Raw genomic sequence first — 18,997 nt, forward strand, 5'->3', positions numbered from 1 at the left:
TACGCTCTGCCTGGTCCGGAAATGTTAACCCGAGCAGCGACTACTTCCATCACTATAGTTCCAATATAATTTCGATATTTTCACTGTAGAACAATCGTTTTGTTTATAAATACGGCCCGGACCGTTCTTCTAAGATTAAAGAAAATCGTTTCGTTTGATGGAAAATATTGTTACGATTTGTAGTATGAGCTCGGACTCAGATTGTGGCCCACATCATCACCGTCGTGTTGCTTGAAGCGTATCAAAATGACTATCAAAACGACGTACGGCACGTCATAACGTAGATATAATAGAATGGCTCCCTTCTGCTCAGGTTTAAGAAAATATTCGCTTCCTGTTCATCACGAGGCACGGAGAGGTGCCAGAGTTACAATTTTCCTGCACTACCAAAATACGCTATCAACAGACATACACCAAAACGCAACATCGTGCATGATAATAGCACACTAGAACCTAGGTCCTGCCAGCCAGCTAGCCAGTCAGGCAGCGCAAGGAAGCAAATCAAAATTTGAATACCAAATGGAAAGCTAAGTGAATAAATAAAATCAAATGGAAATTAAATAAAGCGAAAATGGGAGAAAAGCGCGAACACTACCGCTGCGGGGGAAGGCAGGGAGTCCTTCAAAAAAGTAACCGAGCGCAGACTATGCTCGCTTTGCCGAACGGAAGCTTTTGGCCGGTGCCCAAAGGTGAGCGCCATAGTTTTAAACGAAAACCCAATAAAGCCCGAACCAGCTTTCCGGTTCTTGGTGGTGACTCGGAGGTGACTCGGCAATCAGTCCAGTGCGCAAATCGCGACAATACCACAAATTCTTGCCAATGTTTGGTTTGCTTTTGCGTCTCCCCCAAATCGAAGTGTGTCCGGGTCCGGGTGCATTTCGCGAGCGCAATTTGTGGCGCGAAAATCCCGTACAACGTTCCAATTGGTACACATTGTTTACTCCGATGCCGGCCACCGTTGTCGATTGCAATAGAAAGAAAGCGGTGCAAAGTTTTGATTTGTCACAAATTGCAGCAGGACCAAAAAAAAAAGAAGGACCCCCGATGCAATCCCATCACCCGTTCGCTCAACAGTGCTCAACCTATAACGTCTAAATCGTCGGGCTCCTGCCATCGTGCCAGTGGCGGACAACCTCCGGAGTTGGACAAAAAGCCACCATTGCCGAGCAAAGGGCCCAGGTCCGTATCGATCCGCATAGTCCTGTGAACGGGTGCCTGCCGTGCCGTGTGGCACCGGCCAGCACCAGGCCGGTCTGTGCCAGGCTTTCGTTTGTTGCGTTTCGAAAAGTGCTGTCAGTGCGCTGGCTGGCTCCGGCACCAGCAAAAGGCCCCAAATATCGGCCCAAACATCGATTCGGCTCCCAAACTTTATCCATTTGTCAGGCCCGGCTCAGCCCGGACAGCGGGCTGGGGTTGTGGGTTTTAAATAGTTTGAAATTCGGAGGCAGGAAAAAAACGGCTTCGTGAATAGCGTCGTTCAGCCACGGCGCTGGGAACGGTTGCCATCGGTCGCAGCCGGGTGCCGGGCATTCCCGAATTCCGGTGCCGCTCTCGTTGGATGGCTGATAAATTTTCTGTCATTTCGCAATTCATTCGTTGCGTTCCGAGTGATTCCGTATCCGCAATTAGGCGGAAATCAATCCATCACAATTTAAGTTTAGCGGCACCAAGCACGGTGTGACGGCATTAAAAGTGGATTGGTTGAAGTTTCAGGCAGTGGACGGATGGTTTTCCCGGTCGACAGGGGTCGATAGTTGATAAATGGCTCTCTCTCTCTCCTTGGGTGCCCGCGAACCGTTTGGGTCCGATACGTTCCAGATAAGAGGATTGAACTAAATCAAAAATTGCTTCAAAATAGTTTCTCAAGTATCATTAAAACCTGCGGCGCAGAGTGACAGAGGACGTTGGATGTTGTATTTCATTCATTTTACGCTTTTCATAGCACTTTGAGAGAGGCCAGAATTTGCCTCAGAGTTTTGAACCTTTTGTCTGTGGTTTAGGACCAAATTCGAAAATGGCTAACACTGTCTAATCGAATCAATTTAAACTATCCTTGGTTTAGAAATAGGAAATTAGGAATTGTTTCTTACTGAAGCTCATTTGCTAAAACTTTAACCTATTTTAGCTGACCGGTATCGGTACTTCTGAGATTTTATGAGCAAAAATTGGCTAAAAATCAAGAAAAGATCTATCTTTGTTACATATTTTCCAGTAATTGTCAGCATGTTCTCCGTTTTTCACCAGCATAAAAGTATGTCCAGATAAAATACACTGCACCGTCGCAATAATCCTATTGTGCTCGAACTCGAAACCTCAAGGCCTCAAGGTGCCTCAACGGCAACGTGCTTGAGTGGGTGTGCATTAAAACATTTCGCTGGTGAAGTTTGAAGGTCAACCGCCAGCCCGATGGGTGCACAGAGCTCGGCTTCGGTCAGTCGGCCGGCCGCGATGAAACCCGCGCGACGAAGGTGCCAAGTGAGCCACCGTGTCCGGTCAGTGTTTTGCGGCACGCAAAAGACGGTTCCGTCCCTTCCAGAGGAAATGAATAAATAAATGGCTCCAAAACTTGAGAGGTTTCCGTGCAACTTGGAAGCGGTAAATAAAAGTGAGCCACAGAAGTAAGAAAAGAAAGCGAGCAACAAACGCAACCAGCAATGCGGTCAAACCCTGCCCGCACCTCCTGTCTCTCGCCGCGCGTCTTCGTCTTCGTTATGGCTCGAGACATTTTGGCAACGACACACGTCGAACGAGCCGCCGCCCGTGAAGGTTCCGGGGCCACAATCGTTTTCCAAACGTAAAACTGTGAAAACTGTGGGCGCCACCGTCTTGTCGGGTGGCGCCCGAAAAGCCCCCAAAGGTTGAAAACTCGATCGGGAGCAACAACCGAAGCGTTGGCGGGGTCCGGAGAGTGTCCATCGGGGGGGCCAACCTTGAAGAAACTACGGCAGGAAGGCCAACAGGAAGAAATAACAAATATGCTCTTCACCCCCGTATGGTCATCATTAAACATTGAGCGGCGCCAGTGTATAACCTTCCGGTAGGCACACGGCCAGCCATGGCTATCGTCCAAATCTGGCCGCACGGTGGGCGGGCACGGTGCGGGCGGTTTGTAGGCGAGCCGTATGTCAAACACGGGCTGCCCTGCCCACCTGCCTTTGATAATCTTCGTGCTGATTTCTTGGCCATTTCGCTTGGCGCTTTCGTTTGGCTTTTCTTCTTTCTCTCGCTACTCACCTCCGGTTGTGCGCTAATGCCAAAATATCGCTTCCTCTTAGGCGAAACGGGTTGTTTGCGTTGCCTTTTTTCGGTTGACGGTTTCGTCGGCTGTTTTTTTTTTTCATCCTACTTCCCGCCAGCCTTCGCCAAAAGGGTTCCGAAACGGAAGTTATTCTTTTGGCGTGCCACATTCCTTATCTCGGCCCGGTCCGGCACCGGCTCTGGGTTCGGGCAAAGTGTGAACGGTATACGAACGCGCGCCCCCAAACATAAAGTACCGAAGGTCGGGTCCGGTCCGAAGGCGCCACCCCCGGGAGGGGCGGTGGGAGTCCAGTTTCTCGGTGAATGTGTTTGAAAATTCAATAAACGAGCCGGTCGGTCGCCGGGCAAGGAAGGAAGATCGAAAGAAAAAAAAACAGCAACCGGACGTGAAAAACTGGTTCGCTTCGGGCAAACTCAGCGTCACTTTTAATGGGCGGAAAATTTTCGGGTTTCGGCCATTTCCAGGAGAGTTACGTTTTTATTATTCTTGGCACATCCTTAAAATCATATCCGCAATTATTTTTTCAAAAGATAAACACACTCAGCCTCAGCGTCACACCAATTAGTACCGGGCACCAGGCGCCTCCATCACCAGGCGGCTCCATCACCAGGCGGCTCCATCACCAGGCGGCTCCATCACCAGGCGGCTCCATGCGGAGATGAGCGAAGAGCGGCTTAAACATGAAATGATAAAAATCTAAAGGCCACTATCACCATTAAACACCGTATCGTTACCGAGGTGCCGGTGTCAAGAGCACCTGAAACGAGCAGAACGAGATGATGCAAACCATACCACAGCGCTCATATCTTTGTCTCTGTTTTCTTGTTTTTTTTTTTGCAGCCAAGACCGAGCCAGTGCACAGGAAAAAGCACGGTAGCCACACAACCGGCCAGCTGCCCTGGATGCCGCGTTCCTGGAGGTGAACGGAATAAAACAAGCAAACTGTGAAAAGTGGGCAAAATTGCAGTACATCATACCTGGTGGTTACATAAATTCTACGCCGTGAGGCTGCAACATGAGTGCTACCGAAAAGAAGGGTTCAATGTTCCGGGACACGGTGCAGTGCGGAACGTACCAAACCACACCGAGCCAAGTGAATGTTTGCTGCGAAACCCGAGTTTTGTTTTTGCTTTGCAACTAGCACGGTACATATAGTTAGCAGAAACAAAAGGGATCCTTGTTGGTGTTGTTTTCGGGTGAATCGTTTTCATTCCACCCGTCAGGGGGGGCTCGGCACTGGCCTAAAGTGTGGCAAGTGTTGGCTAAACAATTACTACCCTCAGTGATGGCAACTGTAAAAGGTGGAATCCTGTCAGCCGGGCACCCGGAACAGCTAATGAACCGTGCGGCATTCGGAAGCTTTCACGCGTCAGTACTGAAGACGATGCGCTTATACAGCTGCAACAGGTTGCATCGCAAACTGTTTCGCCCGTCGTGTAGAAGCTCACAGTGAACCAAAGGGTGCTACCGAGAGAAGCTAGGAATAGAAACGCCAAAAACTGTAGATAATAAAATCAGAGAGCGAGCCTCACGACGAGCTTTTTTCAGGCACGCCACAAAACGTTACCCACACACTCGTCTCGTCAAACCAAGCGCCGGTGTCATGGCTCGGATTTTTACTGGGATAGATCTGAGCTCTTTCTGGTGGTGCTGCTGCTGTTGCTGCTGCAATCAAAGGCATCTTCTAGCTGTGATATTCATCTTTAGCATCGTAATGGGAGCTCCACACACCGGTGAGTAGCGCTCCGGGTGATGATTCACTGCGCCTTTATTGCCACCATCAGAGTCATATTTTGTTCCCGCGTGCCACGAAAACGTGCATGTGTTTTGTTATTTTTGTTTGTGTAACCGCACCGACTCTGCTTGCATCTGACATCATTATCCTGCGGCAGGGAACCCACACACACACACACACACACACACATCAAACAACATACCACGAGCTGGCAGCTTCCTGTTGCCAGTTGGACAGCTTTGAATAAAACAATTCCAAACCAACAGCACATGGCGAATCCGGGGGGTGGCGAACAGAAAACATCGTAACATGCCGAAAGCGTTGCCGGATCGAGCTGCCTTTTTGGGGGCACTTTTAGCATGATGATGATGTTACATATGCGTATTAAAATTTTGCCCTGAGTGCAGTCATGCGATACTGCGCCAGATTTACCACCGCCACTCATCAGCATCATTAATATCGTAAGCTTTTTGCGGCTTTCCGACATGCTGACTTCTTACCTCGACGCTTCGACGCTGGAGGTTTGGTTAGAAGCGGATTTACAATGGTGATATGCTGCAATAATATTGTAGATGCTTGCCTTCCGTTTTGCCATATTTCCATATTTAATATAGAGACAAACTAATTACTAAGTCAAGTAGTGTTTTCGCTTCAAGGATGCTGTTGGGATGCTCCCTTCAAGTTTCGTTGCTTTTGAGACACAGCGTACACAGTGAATTCTTGTCTGAAGGTACAACTGTCAACAAGAAGTACTATTTGGGTGTTTTGAGATGTTTGCATTAATCAATCGTCAAAAACGCAAGGATTTGTCGAAGAACTATACGTGGCACTTGCATCACGATAACGTACCATCGCACAATGTTATCATTATCCACGAGTTTTTGGTTTGGCTCTCTGTGACTTCAAATCGAATAAAAAAACCGTTGAGAGGAACGCGTAGGAAAGCACTTCGAAAGGAGACAATGGAAAATCGAAGATGGTCCAAATGGAGACTTAGAATTTGAAAAATGTTTTGAGGGTTGGGACAAGCGTTGGCATAAGTGCGTTACGGTCCATGGGGAATGAAGACTGTGACGGAGACATTACCGATTTTGAGCAACAAACAGATATCGTATCGTTTTATAAATGAATTACGGAAACTTTTTGATCAAGGTTCAAGGTAGCGATGAGTACCTACAAGTTCTCTTGAGTTTTCGATTTATGCGCACTATGGGCTGAGACAATTTCTATCTTCTAAATTGATATTGAGATCAAAATGTTAAAAAAGATACAGAAGATGGAATCATCGGTTATTGGCCCCCGATGGAGATCCCTGTATGGCTTCACGTAGTGCCTCTTTAATTAGCTCAAAGTACTCTTAAATCTCAGTTCCGTAAAAACTTGGCAACCTCAGTCGTCTCTTCAATTTACGAAATTGGTTGGTCGTCACACGCATTACTACGAACGGAACCTCTGCAGGTTCCGATGCTTCTCTCGTTGTCCGTTGCGCCCATGCTTTGATTTATGTTACGGGACCGTACGACCCATTAATCATAAATTTCAATTACTTGTGCGATAAAAGTAAATCGGAATCCAAAGCGCAATCGAAACGCCATCCAAGACCCATCGCCCGATCGGTGATTGGTTGTATCTTGTCCGTATCCATTACCATAAATCAAACTGTCCCCCGAATGATAATGAAAATCCATCCCTGGCCCATGTTGCACCGATAAGCACCGACAACCGTGCAGTGGGACCTATATGGCAGAGGATTTTGAAGAATTCGGCAACATTCGTTTTGCTTCACGGCGACCCATTATACAACCGAACATGAAATGCAATAAATTCCAGTTGGCAAAACAGAGTCCAAAATGGCTGTCCTTAGATCCGCGGCAAGCTTTCCATTAATGAAACAATGTTACCGAAATTAATTAATGTTTACCAAAAACCGCAACACTTATTTTTATCAGCTAAATAACAACGTGCCACAGAGAATCCCACGTTCGTGTTCTGGTAAGTACAGTCACTTCACGGTGCCAATCGCACTGCGTAACGAAGTTACTACCACAGCCATATGGATTTTGGGCTAATTTGGGAGGTTAATTTTAGGTCCCTATGTGGCAAACGAAACTATGTTCTGCGAACTTTATTGTGCCTTAACTGCCATTAGCCTGTTTTGATTAGTAAACCACACAATACATCATCGGAATGGTGGTTGTAAAACAGAGGCAACATTAACGATCAAAATCCATTCATTTGACTGCCTATGCAATTCCCATCTTGAGTGATACTGGAACAAAGTTGGGGTCCATGTTATGGTTTCGATCGGTGGGAGCAATTAAATTATTAGTTCCAACAAACGCTCGTCCGGAATCTATTCCGAAGAGACGCATAAGCGCTGCTGCCCGTAACAGTTTAATGGCGCAACGGGGTAAAACCATTTTTACAGGACGTCCGTACAGATATCAACTATCTGGTTTTAAAGCCGATTACTCATTGGCAAAACCCCATGAACATTGCGCGGTGTGTGTGTGTGGTATGCGGTAAACATTCAACAGTAAACCGCTAATCATCAAACCACGTCCAGTTGCTGCAGCGGCCGGACCTATCTGGGGAGTATTCGCTCCGAACAGACCTACCACAACATTGATCGCGATAATTGTGTTACCAACGCTTGGCCCACCGAAGTAAGCTATCCGTGTCGAACCAGAAACACCAGGATCCTCGTCCGGATGGTCAATAAAACGTAGGTTCGGTTACACGCGTTCGTAGTAAGTGAGTTTAAATTATGCACAACGTTCGGTTCGAGTACTGCAAGCTTACTTCCGGTTGAAGTTGCGGATTTTGCGGACCACAGTCGTCTATTGGAACATAAACTATTTACCCGAACTGGGGCTTCTGCTATGCCATTAATAGAATAACTAAACTATTCGGTACTTCAACCGAAGTTTATTCAAAGGAAGTTCTACACTTCGTAGCTTCTAAAACATATTTAACGAGAATGAACCCAGACGTATCAGCGAGTTAAATGGTTCGATATTAAAATTGTGTTTTTGGTTTGCAAACGTACGAAGCAATTATTTTATTGGTCTTATCATCATTCTTGCATAGGTAAACATTGGATAGTAGTCCGTGCGGGACGAAGCCATGCGGAAGAAGTTCACGTTCCGTTGGCTCCTGTCCCAACAGCTATTGAACCACCAACCTAATCGATAAGTTTCAGCGCAATTAAGTCGAAAATTTTTGTCATTATCACGATCGTACGTTGAGAATTCCATATCTGTGAGGCGTGTTAAGAGATCATCTGCCGGTCCGCTGTACGCTCCAATGGTTTTCAGTTGGTATTGTTCAGTTTCACTGCCGATCTCGAATGCTGCGTATCGTCCATATGTATACCCGTCGTTGCGGGTTGCCCTCTCAATCATCAGTTCGTAGGGCCGCCTCGATGTCAGCTGATGTAGTCGTTCCAGTCCGATCCAAAACTCTTGCCCAATGTCACCAAAACCGTCCCGATACTCGGTCCAGTTGCGATTGAAGTCCAGCGATCCAAAGATTTCGTTGTGTATCACCAACCAGCCTCCACCAAACTTGGTCTGCTCGCAGTACACTTTGAAAGGGCTACTTTCAAAGTCCAACCGAATAGAATATACTCCGGAAACATTCTGTGGAACTTCTTTACACGATCGGAGCGGCATGTAGAACTGCAGATCGAGTATTGCTTCACGCATTGTATTCAAACTGTTGTTGGTGTCAACTTGCTGCTCGCTCAGTTCAAGCTGATGTTCCACGAACAAGCGCTGCATGTGGTTTACCTTTGCCATCAGTACCTCGAATGCAAACCCAGAGAAGTTTGTAGAATTTGAGTTCGTATCAGTACATCTCACACCGGCTGCGATGCACAAAAATATTATTCCTGCTAACGGTACCATGTTCACGAAACACAATTCACCACACTTGTGTGTAACCTTTCGTTCTGATACTACTCAAAGAAGAGGCCAGAATTCTCTTTATATAGCTGTAACGATTCAACTGAAACAAGAGCAAGTAACAAACTACAGTGGTAGATGTGGTTTTGGGTGACGAAAGCGATAACGTATTTAAAAAACCACAACCAGATCATAAGTTGGTAGACCACAAGAACGTTGTAGGGTCTAGGGGTAAGATAAATTAGTAGCAATTCGTGGAATGAAAAACTATCGTTATTTTCTAAATTCTTAAGCCACTACATAAGATTGAGTTACCATATTTGATATTATTTGATTCAGTTTACAACTCTACACCAACAGTTACCAAAACAAGACCGAACCAAAGCTATCAACTATTCCATCCACTGATTCCGTTTGGCAAAAAAGTATGGCGAAAAAAAGACGCAAAATCACTTCTGACAGCTGTTGGTTGACAATCGACCGTACTCTGTTCTTTTTCACCCTCATTGAAAATCTACTCCCGAATTGAAAAGCCGAAAAAATCGGTAGCAAAACAACATCCATCAACCGACGAAACGACAACACCGACGTCTCCACCATCTTCAGCTCGCGCCCGGTGTTTTATGCCATTTCGGGTGGCGTTTGGCAAACTCCTTAAAATAACAAGAATCGTCCATTTCTTGGTTCGTTTATCGCGTCGCGCGGAGCGGACCACTTAACTCTGGCCGACGCGATTTTTGTCGCGCAAACGAAACCGCAAAAGCAGAACCGACACACACACACTGACATTTGTGTCTTACAGAAAGACCCATGGTTCGTGTTTTCCCATTCGGTTCGCTGTTTTTTTTTTGTTTTGTTTCGTTTCCACCACGAAGGGACGGTGCGTGAAATATCATAAAGTCGCAGCATTGTACAGCGTTTGCGAAAGCGCACGCTTCCATCCATCCATCCATCCGTCGGGCAACCTCTGAACGTGCTGATGATGTGGCCTTTTCATACATCCTTCAGCGGCCGGTCCGGGGTCGCAATGGGGGAAGGCTTAGGAGTGATAACAATACCCTAACCTACTTTTCGGCTTCGCCAGCGTCGTGGCGGTTCCGGTTTCGGGTGGCCCCTTGGTGGTAAGTAAACAGACCCCGGCCCAGAGCACCGACACCGACGGGACAGAGGTCCTTGCAGCAGCAAACCCCCGGCGTTGGATGGAAGGAGTAAAAAATACGACAATAAATAAACTAAATAAATTAATGCCGGCTCCCAGAAACACAATCAATCATCGGAACGGAAAGCGCACCGGGGAGGAGGGATGGACCGTGGACCGCGGTGGGGAAGGTTTATTTTTCAGGAGCCCACATTCGTGTCCTTTCGGCTCACGGGCCTCCACACGCGGAAGTGTAGTACATTAATTTTACGCTTGCTTCTTCACCACCACAGAGCCGCCACAAACGAGGAGCAGCATTTTAACGGAGCTGCACCCCACGATGGCTCCTGAACCGTTTATTCTATTGTTTTTCTTGTTCTTTCTTTCGTTCTCGTTCCCCACGCTCCCCTGGCGCCCCCTTAGACATCGCTCAACAAATGGCGCGGCATTCGACACCGCCGACCGGTGGCGGCTATCAGCAGCTTCCGGCGACACCGGGATCGCCATTGGCGGCAGCGGCGGCGGCCGTACCGATCCCTCCACTTCCGTCGGGGGCGCTGTTCGCCACCAAAAACAACACAAAAGTCACCGCACAACGGGGCGGCACGGCGCTGCTGCCGTGCACCGTACTCAGCCAGCCGGCCGCCACGGTACGTAGCCCGATCCGCGGTCTGTTGTGGAGGCGAACAAATAAGAAATACACCGAGCACGAGCTGAACGCTGAATGCTAATGGAGATTGCCCACTCACTTATGCCGGAATAATTGCATCTTTAAACAGCGACTCTTGTTTGCTGGCGAGCCGCGTTATCGCTTGAACAAACCACGGCCCAAAACCTGTCGAACTTTTGAACGATTGTCAACAGTGATTGTGTCTGTGTGTGTGTTGCAATCTGCAGGCCAAAAAGAAACCCCCGGGCACGGTTGGTCTTTAACCGCATCCAGGAACCTTTAAAGGCAACACCGGAACGTCAGATTATTCGTCTGATCTTGGTCGGTCGACAAAGTAAATCGCGTAATGGATCTAACGCATTTTCGCGTAAATCGCGAAATGGATGTAACGCATAACGTCCGTGCGTCTTTATTGTATTTCTATACGCGGGCCGTGAACAGTTTTGCTTACAGTTTTCTTAAATTGCAAGAGCGAGGTGCATCATCAACTGTAGCCAAATAGTAGAATGGTCAATTAGAAATAATACCTTCAAGTTATATGCAACAAAAAGGATGCCACAAAAAATCGACTATACGTAGCCCGCAGAAATTCAAATGTCGCAATACTGTTTGAACGGCCCTCGCATACCTCGCACGATCATACGAAAAATGTCCATCCGGTGTCTGTTTTCAAGAATAATGTTCCGCCGTTTTCTACTCAAACGTGGATGCGGTTAACATAATGTGCAGATTGAACAGGTTCTAAAGCACTAACTGCAATATACAAACGCTAGTTGCAGCACCTTGCATTAATTGGTTTAAATAATTGTTGATAATTGTTTTAAATAATAATAGTTAATTTGTCCTAAAATCGGAATAGCTAAGCTCACGCACACGTTTGCAAGTCTTCACGACCTACTGGGTCGTCGTTAGTTAAAGTTAAAGGTCGGAAATTCGTTAATCGAATTAAACATTCAGCTGTAGCCGTAAAAGCTTCTGTCCAACTTTATTAACAAATAACACCTGGTCATAAACCCTAGCCTGGATATGTCTTCATATGTTGATTCAAATGAATTCAGCCAACTACAAAAAAATGTTGATCGAAGATTGTCCATATTTTTTGGCAAAAATATGTTTAGAAGCTGCCATGTGGTCAACGTTTGCTGGACCATGTTTCTTGTGAAATACCACAATTTATCAGCCGGCAAACAAACATAATATTACTTCAAATGCGAGGACAACAACATCATCCAACAATCCACCTGATGGCAGTGTCTTAAAGCAATAACTTGTTTGGCCAGGTAACAGTAAGCTTGTAAGCGGATGGATCCCAATCCAATGATGGGCAAAAGATGAACGGGCAAAACCCCATTAGCTGGAGAATAAGTTCGTGCCCGGCGTGTGTCGGTGGACCAACTACCCTGAACGTATCGCCCTAACATAACTCTGCGCCCTGCCAACAGGTATCGTGGATCCGCCGACAGGACTTTCAGCTGCTCACCGTGGGGCTGTCGACGTACAGTAGCGATGAGCGGTTTATGGTGGCACATTTACGGCACTGGGGCCTCTGGGCGTTGCGGATCAAATCGGTGCGCGCCGAGGACGAAGGCGTCTACGAGTGTCAGCTGTCCGTGCATCCCGTGCAGTCCGTGTTTGTCGAGCTTAAAGTAGTAGGTAAGTGTCCCCGCGTGTCTCTGTGTGTGTGTGTGTGCTTATGCTTGTCTTTCCGCGCTCCAACGAGCAGATGCTTTCCAAAGGGGAAGATATTTTTCCGTCCGCCGACAGCATCGCACTGGCCATCGACGCACGATTTCAAACAGTTCGAGCTTAGCAGCTCCGAGCTCCGAGGAACGGAACCTGGGTCGAACCGATGCGGGATTGAAATAATTTTCCAATAAAAATCCATTCCTTGTTTCGGTCCGCTTGGTTTTCCGTTGTTTTTTTTTTGCTGAACGGTGAACCGTTCACCGGAATCCGGTTGAAGCGTTCAGCGTCCGTGCCACGATACCATGCTAAGGCTTCGGTAAAAATTCCTTCGACGAAACAAATCCATACCGAGCAGCGTATCACAACATGGACGGTAAGCCCACGGAACCGGAGCACTGTCTGTCGCGTGAGGAACAGCGGGAAAGAAATAATCTGCACCTCCGGTTTTTCTTAGTGTCTGCCGCATTTTTCAACGCCACTTTTCGTTCGGATCGATCGAAACGGGGTTTTCCGGTGGTTGTGGCAAACACTCACTTCGCCCCGCCGGTGTTGTTTCATTTCGTCCCGCTTTACTTGCCGTGCCATTTTGCCTTCGATGAAAACCCGGGAAACACGACTTCTACCAGGTCCTTAAACAGGGTGCGGAGTGCCTTAGATTAGCAAATTAGATTTAGGGAAAAAGTGCATCGACTGAAAAAGCAGAAAAGCCGGGGCTGGCCAATGCGAAGCTAAACGAACTCATCGGTCCGCTAATGCGGCAAATGGTTAGGGAAATTGCGTTTGGTACGTGTTGTTTGAAGAAACATCGAGAAAAGAATGTTGGTTTAATATTATCTAACAAACATCTATTGAACTGAACAGCGGGATCAATAATAAGCTATCGGGTTTTAACGCAATGACTGAAACATCCTAAAACTGTTGTAAATTACTTCTCCAACCTTAAACAGAACAGGAATGAACAATGTTAAAACCCCTAATAACCTGTAAGAAGATTAATCAATAAAACTTGGATGCATAAGAAGATTAGTATAGCACTACTGTTACTTAATGAGTTTGAAAAATCTTCAATCTGGTATCGATCGTATTCGATAAAATCTTCCTCCAAGTCAACCGATCTTTGAAGATGTTCTTCATATAATAAGCAAAAGTTTTAGAACTTGACCCATGACCCACTGCAAACCGATCTCAAGCGACCCACAGGGACAAGTCACACTTTGTCACCCGCATGTGCTACCAGCCATCGCTACCAAAACCGCGCAACATTGTTCCTGGGTAGAGGAAACACTTAAAACATTTCCTTCAAGTATTTAACGTAATTCCCCTCGCACAACGAGCGTGTCTCGCACGTGTGAGCGTCTCGAAGCGGGTCGAAATTGAGTTTTCAGTAAAACCGGATTTTCCTTTCGCACACGTCGCGCACGGTATGGTCCATTCTATCTTCGCGAACGTAACTTCGCGTCCTTCAGAAACACCGGCGCTGTCTAGTAGCTGAAGGAAGATGTTTTAATTAAATTATTTAGAATTTGAAACAAGGTTCAACCGGCTTGGTGTTGTGCTTGTTTCAACCGGTTCCGATACTTGTTTCTTGGCAGCGATCGCCGTATGGATTGGAGGATTCGCTGAAGGTTTTACCATTTTTTTGTCCCTCCGGAATAAATTGCCGATATCAGTGCTGTGCCATAAGATGGGGACCTTTTGGAATTCTTTAAATATTGGAAAAAGACCCGCGTGCCCGGGTGAACACGGTCCACTATGTTTTGTTAGCATTGATTGTGTGTTGCGAAAAAGCCGCATTATTAAACCCAAAGTGAAGGCACGAAACCGGATTGGAGCCTTGTATCTCATTAAAGCAACAGATGTCCTAAGGTTAAAGTAACATACTTTTAAAGTAAACTGTCAATAAACATGTAAACAAACGTTAGGCATCCCAAGAGAAATAAGAAACAGAAACGAATGGAAAGCAAAATAAACCCGAAAATCCTTCGCCGGAATCGTTATTCACCAATTTTGCCGTTTCTCGTGGGAATCTATTGCACAGAAAAACAATCGCTTCAGTTCAGCGCAAGAGAAAAGTTCACCAACTAGGGGTTTCAAAATACTCGTCCTTGAGCTGCGTGTGATTTTTCACGCACACCCCCTTAAGACTTTGGTGAAACGGATCCGGTTTAGGAACGCTGTGCTTAATGTTGAAAAGTCCGCTGCCGGTTTTATTGCTTCCTGGTTTAACTGACACGTACGCTGCTGCTACATTACAGAGGCGGAAGCCGAAATCGTTGGCGCACCGGATCTACACATCGACGAGGGCTCCACGTTGAGGTTGGAGTGCAAATTACAACGTGCCACAGAGAATCCCACGTTCGTGTTCTGGTAAGTACAGCCACCTCACGGTGCCAATCGCACTGCGTAACGAAGTTACTACCGCCGTACATTGCCATATGGATTTTGGGCTATTTTGGGAGGTTAATTTTAGGTTTCTATGTGGCAAACGAAACTGTGTTCTACGAACTTTATTGTGCCTTAACTGCCATTAGCCTCTTTTGTTTAGTAAACCACACAATACATCATCGGAATGGTGGTTGTAAAACAGAGACAACATTAACGATCAAAATCCATTCATTTGACTGCCTATGCAATTCCCATCTTGAGTGATAGTGGAACAAACTTGGGGTCCATGTTATGGTTACGATTGGTGGGAGCAATGCAATTATTAGTTCCAACAAACGCTCGTCCGTAATCTATTCCGAAGAGACGCATAAGCGCTGCTGCCCGTAACAGTTTAATGGCGCAACTGGGTAAAACCATTTTTACAGGACGTCCGTACAGATATCGCTATCTGGTTTCAAAGCCGATTATTCATTGCCCAAACCTCATGAACATTGCGCGGTGTGTGTATGGTATGCGGTGAACATTCAACAGTAAACCGCTAATCATCAAACCACGTCCAGTTGCTGCAGCGGCCGGACCTATCTGGGGAGTATTCGCTCCGAACAGACCTACCACAACATTGATCGCGATAATTGTGTTACGAACGCTTGGCACACCGAAGTAAGCTACCCGTGCCGAACCAGGAACACCAGGATCGTCGTCCGGATGGTCTATAAAACGTAGCTTTGGTTACACGCGTTCGTAGTAAGTGAGTTTAAATTATGCACAACGTTCGGTTCGAGCACTGCAAGCTTACTTCCGGTTGAAGTTGCGGATTTTGCGGACCACAGTCATCTACTGGAACATAAACTATTTACCCGAACTGGGGCTTCTGCTAGGCCAATAATAGAATAACTAAACTATTCGGTACTTCAACCGCAGTTTATTCGAAGAAAGTTCTACATTTTGTAATTTCTAAAACATATTTACCGAGAATCATTCATCACTGAGACGTATCAGCGAGTTGAATGGTTCGATATTAAAATTGTGTTTTTGGCTTGCAAACTTACGAAGCAATTATTTTATGGGTCTTATCATCATTCTTGAAGAGGTCAATACGTATAATGTTTGGTTTATGTTCATGTTCAATCTCTCGTTCAATCCCTTGATGTAACAGCTATTGAACCACCAACCACCTCGATGAATTTCAGCGCAATTATGTCCGGCCATTTTGTCATTATCACGATCGTACGTTGAGAATTTCATATCTCTCTGGCGTGTTAGGATATCCACAACAGTTCCGTTGTACGCTCCAATGGTTTTCAGTTTATATTGTTCAGTTTCACTGCCGACCTCGAATGCTGCGTAGCGTCCATATGCATGCTTGCCGCTGCGGGTTTCAACCTCAATCATCAGTTCGTAGGGTCGCCTCGATGTCAGCTGATACATTCGTTCCAGTCCAATCCAGAACTCTTGCTCTATGTCACCAAAACCATCCCGATACTCGGTCCAATTGCGATTGAAGTCCAGCGATCTATCGATTTCGTACTGTATCACCAACCAGCCTCCACCAAACTTAGTCTGCTCGCAGTACACTTTGAAAGGGCTACTTTCAAAGTCCAACCGAATAGAATATACTCCGGAAACATTCTGTGGAACTTCTTTACACGATCGGAACGGCATGTAGGACTGCAGATCGAGTATTGCTTCACGCATTGTATTCAAACTGTTGTTGGTGTCAGCTGGGTGCTCGCTAAGTTGAAGCTGATGTTCCAAGAACAAGTGCTGAATGTGGTCTACCTTTGCCATCAGTACCTCGAATGTAAACCCAGCGAAGTTCGTAGCATTGGAGTTCGTATCACTACACCTCACACTGGCTGCGATGCACAAAAATACTATTCCTGCTAACGGTACCATGTTCGCGAAATACAATTCACCACACTAGTTTGTAACCTTTCTTTCTGTTACTACACAAAGAGGCCACAGTTCGCTTTATATAGCTGTAACGATTCAATGTTTCTGTTGAAAAGCAAGTGACATCCTTTCAAACCACAGTTGTAAATGTGGTTTTGTGTGACGAAAGCGATAACCTACTTTAAAAACCACAACCAGACCATAAGTTAATAGACCCGGACATAAGAACCACAAGTAGCCATAAGACCATAAGTAACCCCGGACATAAGAACGTTGTGGGATCTAGGGGTAAGATAATTTATTAGCATTTTGCCGAATGAAAAAAATGCTTATTTGATTAGATTCTATACCGTTAAACATCTATTTACTCTACGCCACATGACTTGTTGAATGATACCTATGGCTAACTTCACCCTCACAGGTACCACGAGCACAATATGGTGAATTTCGATCAGTTGAACGGATTTTCCGTAGCTCCGTTCCAACCGTCGGCTCCGGCCATCCACCAGCACCTGCAGCACTACCTTCCACACCCACTCCTCGACCACGGGCCACAGCTCTCGGCCGAAGACCAGGACTTTGGCGGCGTACTGGATGATGACGACTTACTCCAGCGTTCACTGCACCTGGATCAGGACGCCACTTCGCCCTTCCTGGCCACCTCGTCGTCTGCGTCGGCATCATCTTCGCTACTGCTGGCGTCTCTCGCTGCGGCGGCCTTCTCTTCTTCCTCCTACCAAAACCTCGAACCGGCCCCGGACATGTCCTTCGAGTTCGGACCTGAGCCGGGCCCGGGTCTTTCGTCGGAATCGTCGGACCCGCTGGACGCGAGCGGCGCCCGTCGGCATAATCATAATCACCCGCATCACGGTGCCCACCCTCAGCATCCCCACGTCCATCACCACGCCCATCAGCATCAGCATCAGCACCATCATCACCATCACTTCCCGCGGGGAGCGTGGCCCACGAACCACTCCTCGCCGCTGCTGTACTCGCACATCCTCACGCCGGCCCCGAGCGTGCTTACGATCAAGAAAGTCCACTTTAAGCACGCCGGTAATTACACTTGCGCCCCCTCGAACGCCCGTCCGGCCAGCATCACCGTGCACGTGCTGCAAGGTGAGTTCGTCTAAAACCTCCTGATCCCGCCATTAATTTCACTAGTCCCCGGACCCGTCGGGGGGACACTCTAGAGAAACTTCCTTCCGACGTAATGTAATAGCTGGATTAACTGAACAAACAGCGTGTGGACCAGGCGGGCCACGCGGTTAAAGCGCCCCGTTGGCGTCCGAATGGTGCAGAAGTTACGAAATTAATCACCAAAAGCACACTTTTTCCCAAAGTTGGCTTCTGCCGACGAATTATTTTGGGAAAAACTGCTGAAATGAAGTTGTAATTGAGTTATGCTCTGTCAAAACGAGATCGCGCGAAAACTTCCTGCGCAACTGTAATCTTTGTTTGGTCCCCGTTTCGAGGCACTATTCCTGTTAACCTGACCCTTTTCGCTGTCCAGTTTGCCCATGCTACAGTCCGATTTGTTTGTGTGTCCTACAGACCCCTCGCACTTGAACTGATACGTAATGTTTTCCGTTGCTTCCAGATAAAAAACCAGCCGCCATGCAGCATGCAAACCGCAGTCAGCTGGATGACGGAAGTAAGCAATCGAGAAATGGATGCCCTCACCAAGGCCACCACTACCCAGCGTTTCCGATGGCCGCATTGCTATTTCTTTGCTTCACGTGCCACCTGTGCACGCGGCACGATTGGTTACAACGGTGAAACGAGATGTGAATAACATGGATGTAATTAGAGGACGCTTCCGATAAGGGAAGGAAGCAACCGGCGCACAGCATTATGGCGTGTAATAAAACAATGTAAATCTTTTTTTACCAATTGTCCATTGTGAGAGGGTCGAGGGTGCAGAGTGCAGATATGTGGCCAAGCAGTGAGAAATGAGAAACGTAAACGTAAAATCGTCAGTATTTAATTGCGCTACCTGCATTTGAAGAACATCCAGTAGAACCTTGGCATATGTTGATGGAAGTGCGCCCGCGGTTCGTCCATCGTCTGTCTGACACCCGACATATGCTCCATAACCTATTTTTCTCCAGATGTCCAACCGTTCGACAGGAAGCGTAGCGAGTAGATAGCTAAAATGTTTGTTATATCTCAAAACACAAGGAAGTAGACAACACTGAACGGAGCGCAAGGGTAAGGAAAAGTATTATTCATATACAGAAAGAACTCACTACAGAATGGAAATGTGTACGAAGCTGTTTGCTTTTTAAATAACTATCCGAAAGTATCTCTACTTTTGTCACTACTC

The 18,997-nt window shown here is 46.7% G+C and overlaps 3 protein-coding genes across 3 annotated transcripts; 1 reads left to right on the forward strand and 2 right to left on the reverse strand.

Annotated features, from left to right (window-relative positions):
- The first annotated feature begins 4,862 nt into the window (after window positions 1–4,862).
- LOC128270709 (uncharacterized) lies at window positions 4,863–18,450 on the forward strand. Its single transcript, XM_053008123.1, has 7 exons — window positions 4,863–4,992; window positions 6,303–6,308; window positions 10,554–10,687; window positions 12,150–12,360; window positions 14,649–14,760; window positions 17,093–17,790; window positions 18,272–18,450. The coding sequence occupies exons 1-7, from the start codon at window positions 4,863–4,865 to the stop codon at window positions 18,448–18,450; spliced, it is 1,470 nt and encodes a 489-aa protein (XP_052864083.1).
- Window positions 8,044–8,927, reverse strand: LOC128272019 (angiopoietin-related protein 1-like). Its single transcript, XM_053009728.1, has one exon. The coding sequence runs from the start codon at window positions 8,900–8,902 to the stop codon at window positions 8,051–8,053; it is 852 nt and encodes a 283-aa protein (XP_052865688.1). The 5' UTR covers window positions 8,903–8,927; the 3' UTR covers window positions 8,044–8,050.
- Window positions 15,689–16,711, reverse strand: LOC128272020 (angiopoietin-related protein 1-like). Its single transcript, XM_053009729.1, has one exon. It carries the CDS (start codon window positions 16,672–16,674, stop codon window positions 15,835–15,837), a length of 840 nt encoding a protein of 279 aa, XP_052865689.1. The 5' UTR covers window positions 16,675–16,711; the 3' UTR covers window positions 15,689–15,834.
- Window positions 18,451–18,997: the final 547 nt, after the last annotated feature.

The sequence above is a fragment of the Anopheles cruzii genome, chromosome 3, assembly GCF_943734635.1.
Source record: "Anopheles cruzii chromosome 3, idAnoCruzAS_RS32_06, whole genome shotgun sequence".
Taxonomy (NCBI): domain Eukaryota; kingdom Metazoa; phylum Arthropoda; class Insecta; order Diptera; family Culicidae; genus Anopheles; species Anopheles cruzii.

Coding starts and splice junctions, on each gene's coding strand:
- LOC128272019 (XM_053009728.1), bottom strand. CDS start 8,902: ATGGTACCGTTAGCAGGAATAATATTTTTGTGCATCGCAGCCGGTGTG.
- LOC128272020 (XM_053009729.1), bottom strand. CDS start 16,674: ATGGTACCGTTAGCAGGAATAGTATTTTTGTGCATCGCAGCCAGTGTG.
- LOC128270709 (XM_053008123.1), top strand. CDS start 4,863: ATGGCTCGGATTTTTACTGGGATAGATCTGAGCTCTTTCTGGTGGTGC. Junction 12,361..14,648: donor TGTCGAGCTTAAAGTAGTAG/GTAAGTGTCCCC, acceptor GCTACATTACAG/AGGCGGAAGCCGAAATCGTT. Junction 17,791..18,271: donor CACCGTGCACGTGCTGCAAG/GTGAGTTCGTCT, acceptor CGTTGCTTCCAG/ATAAAAAACCAGCCGCCATG.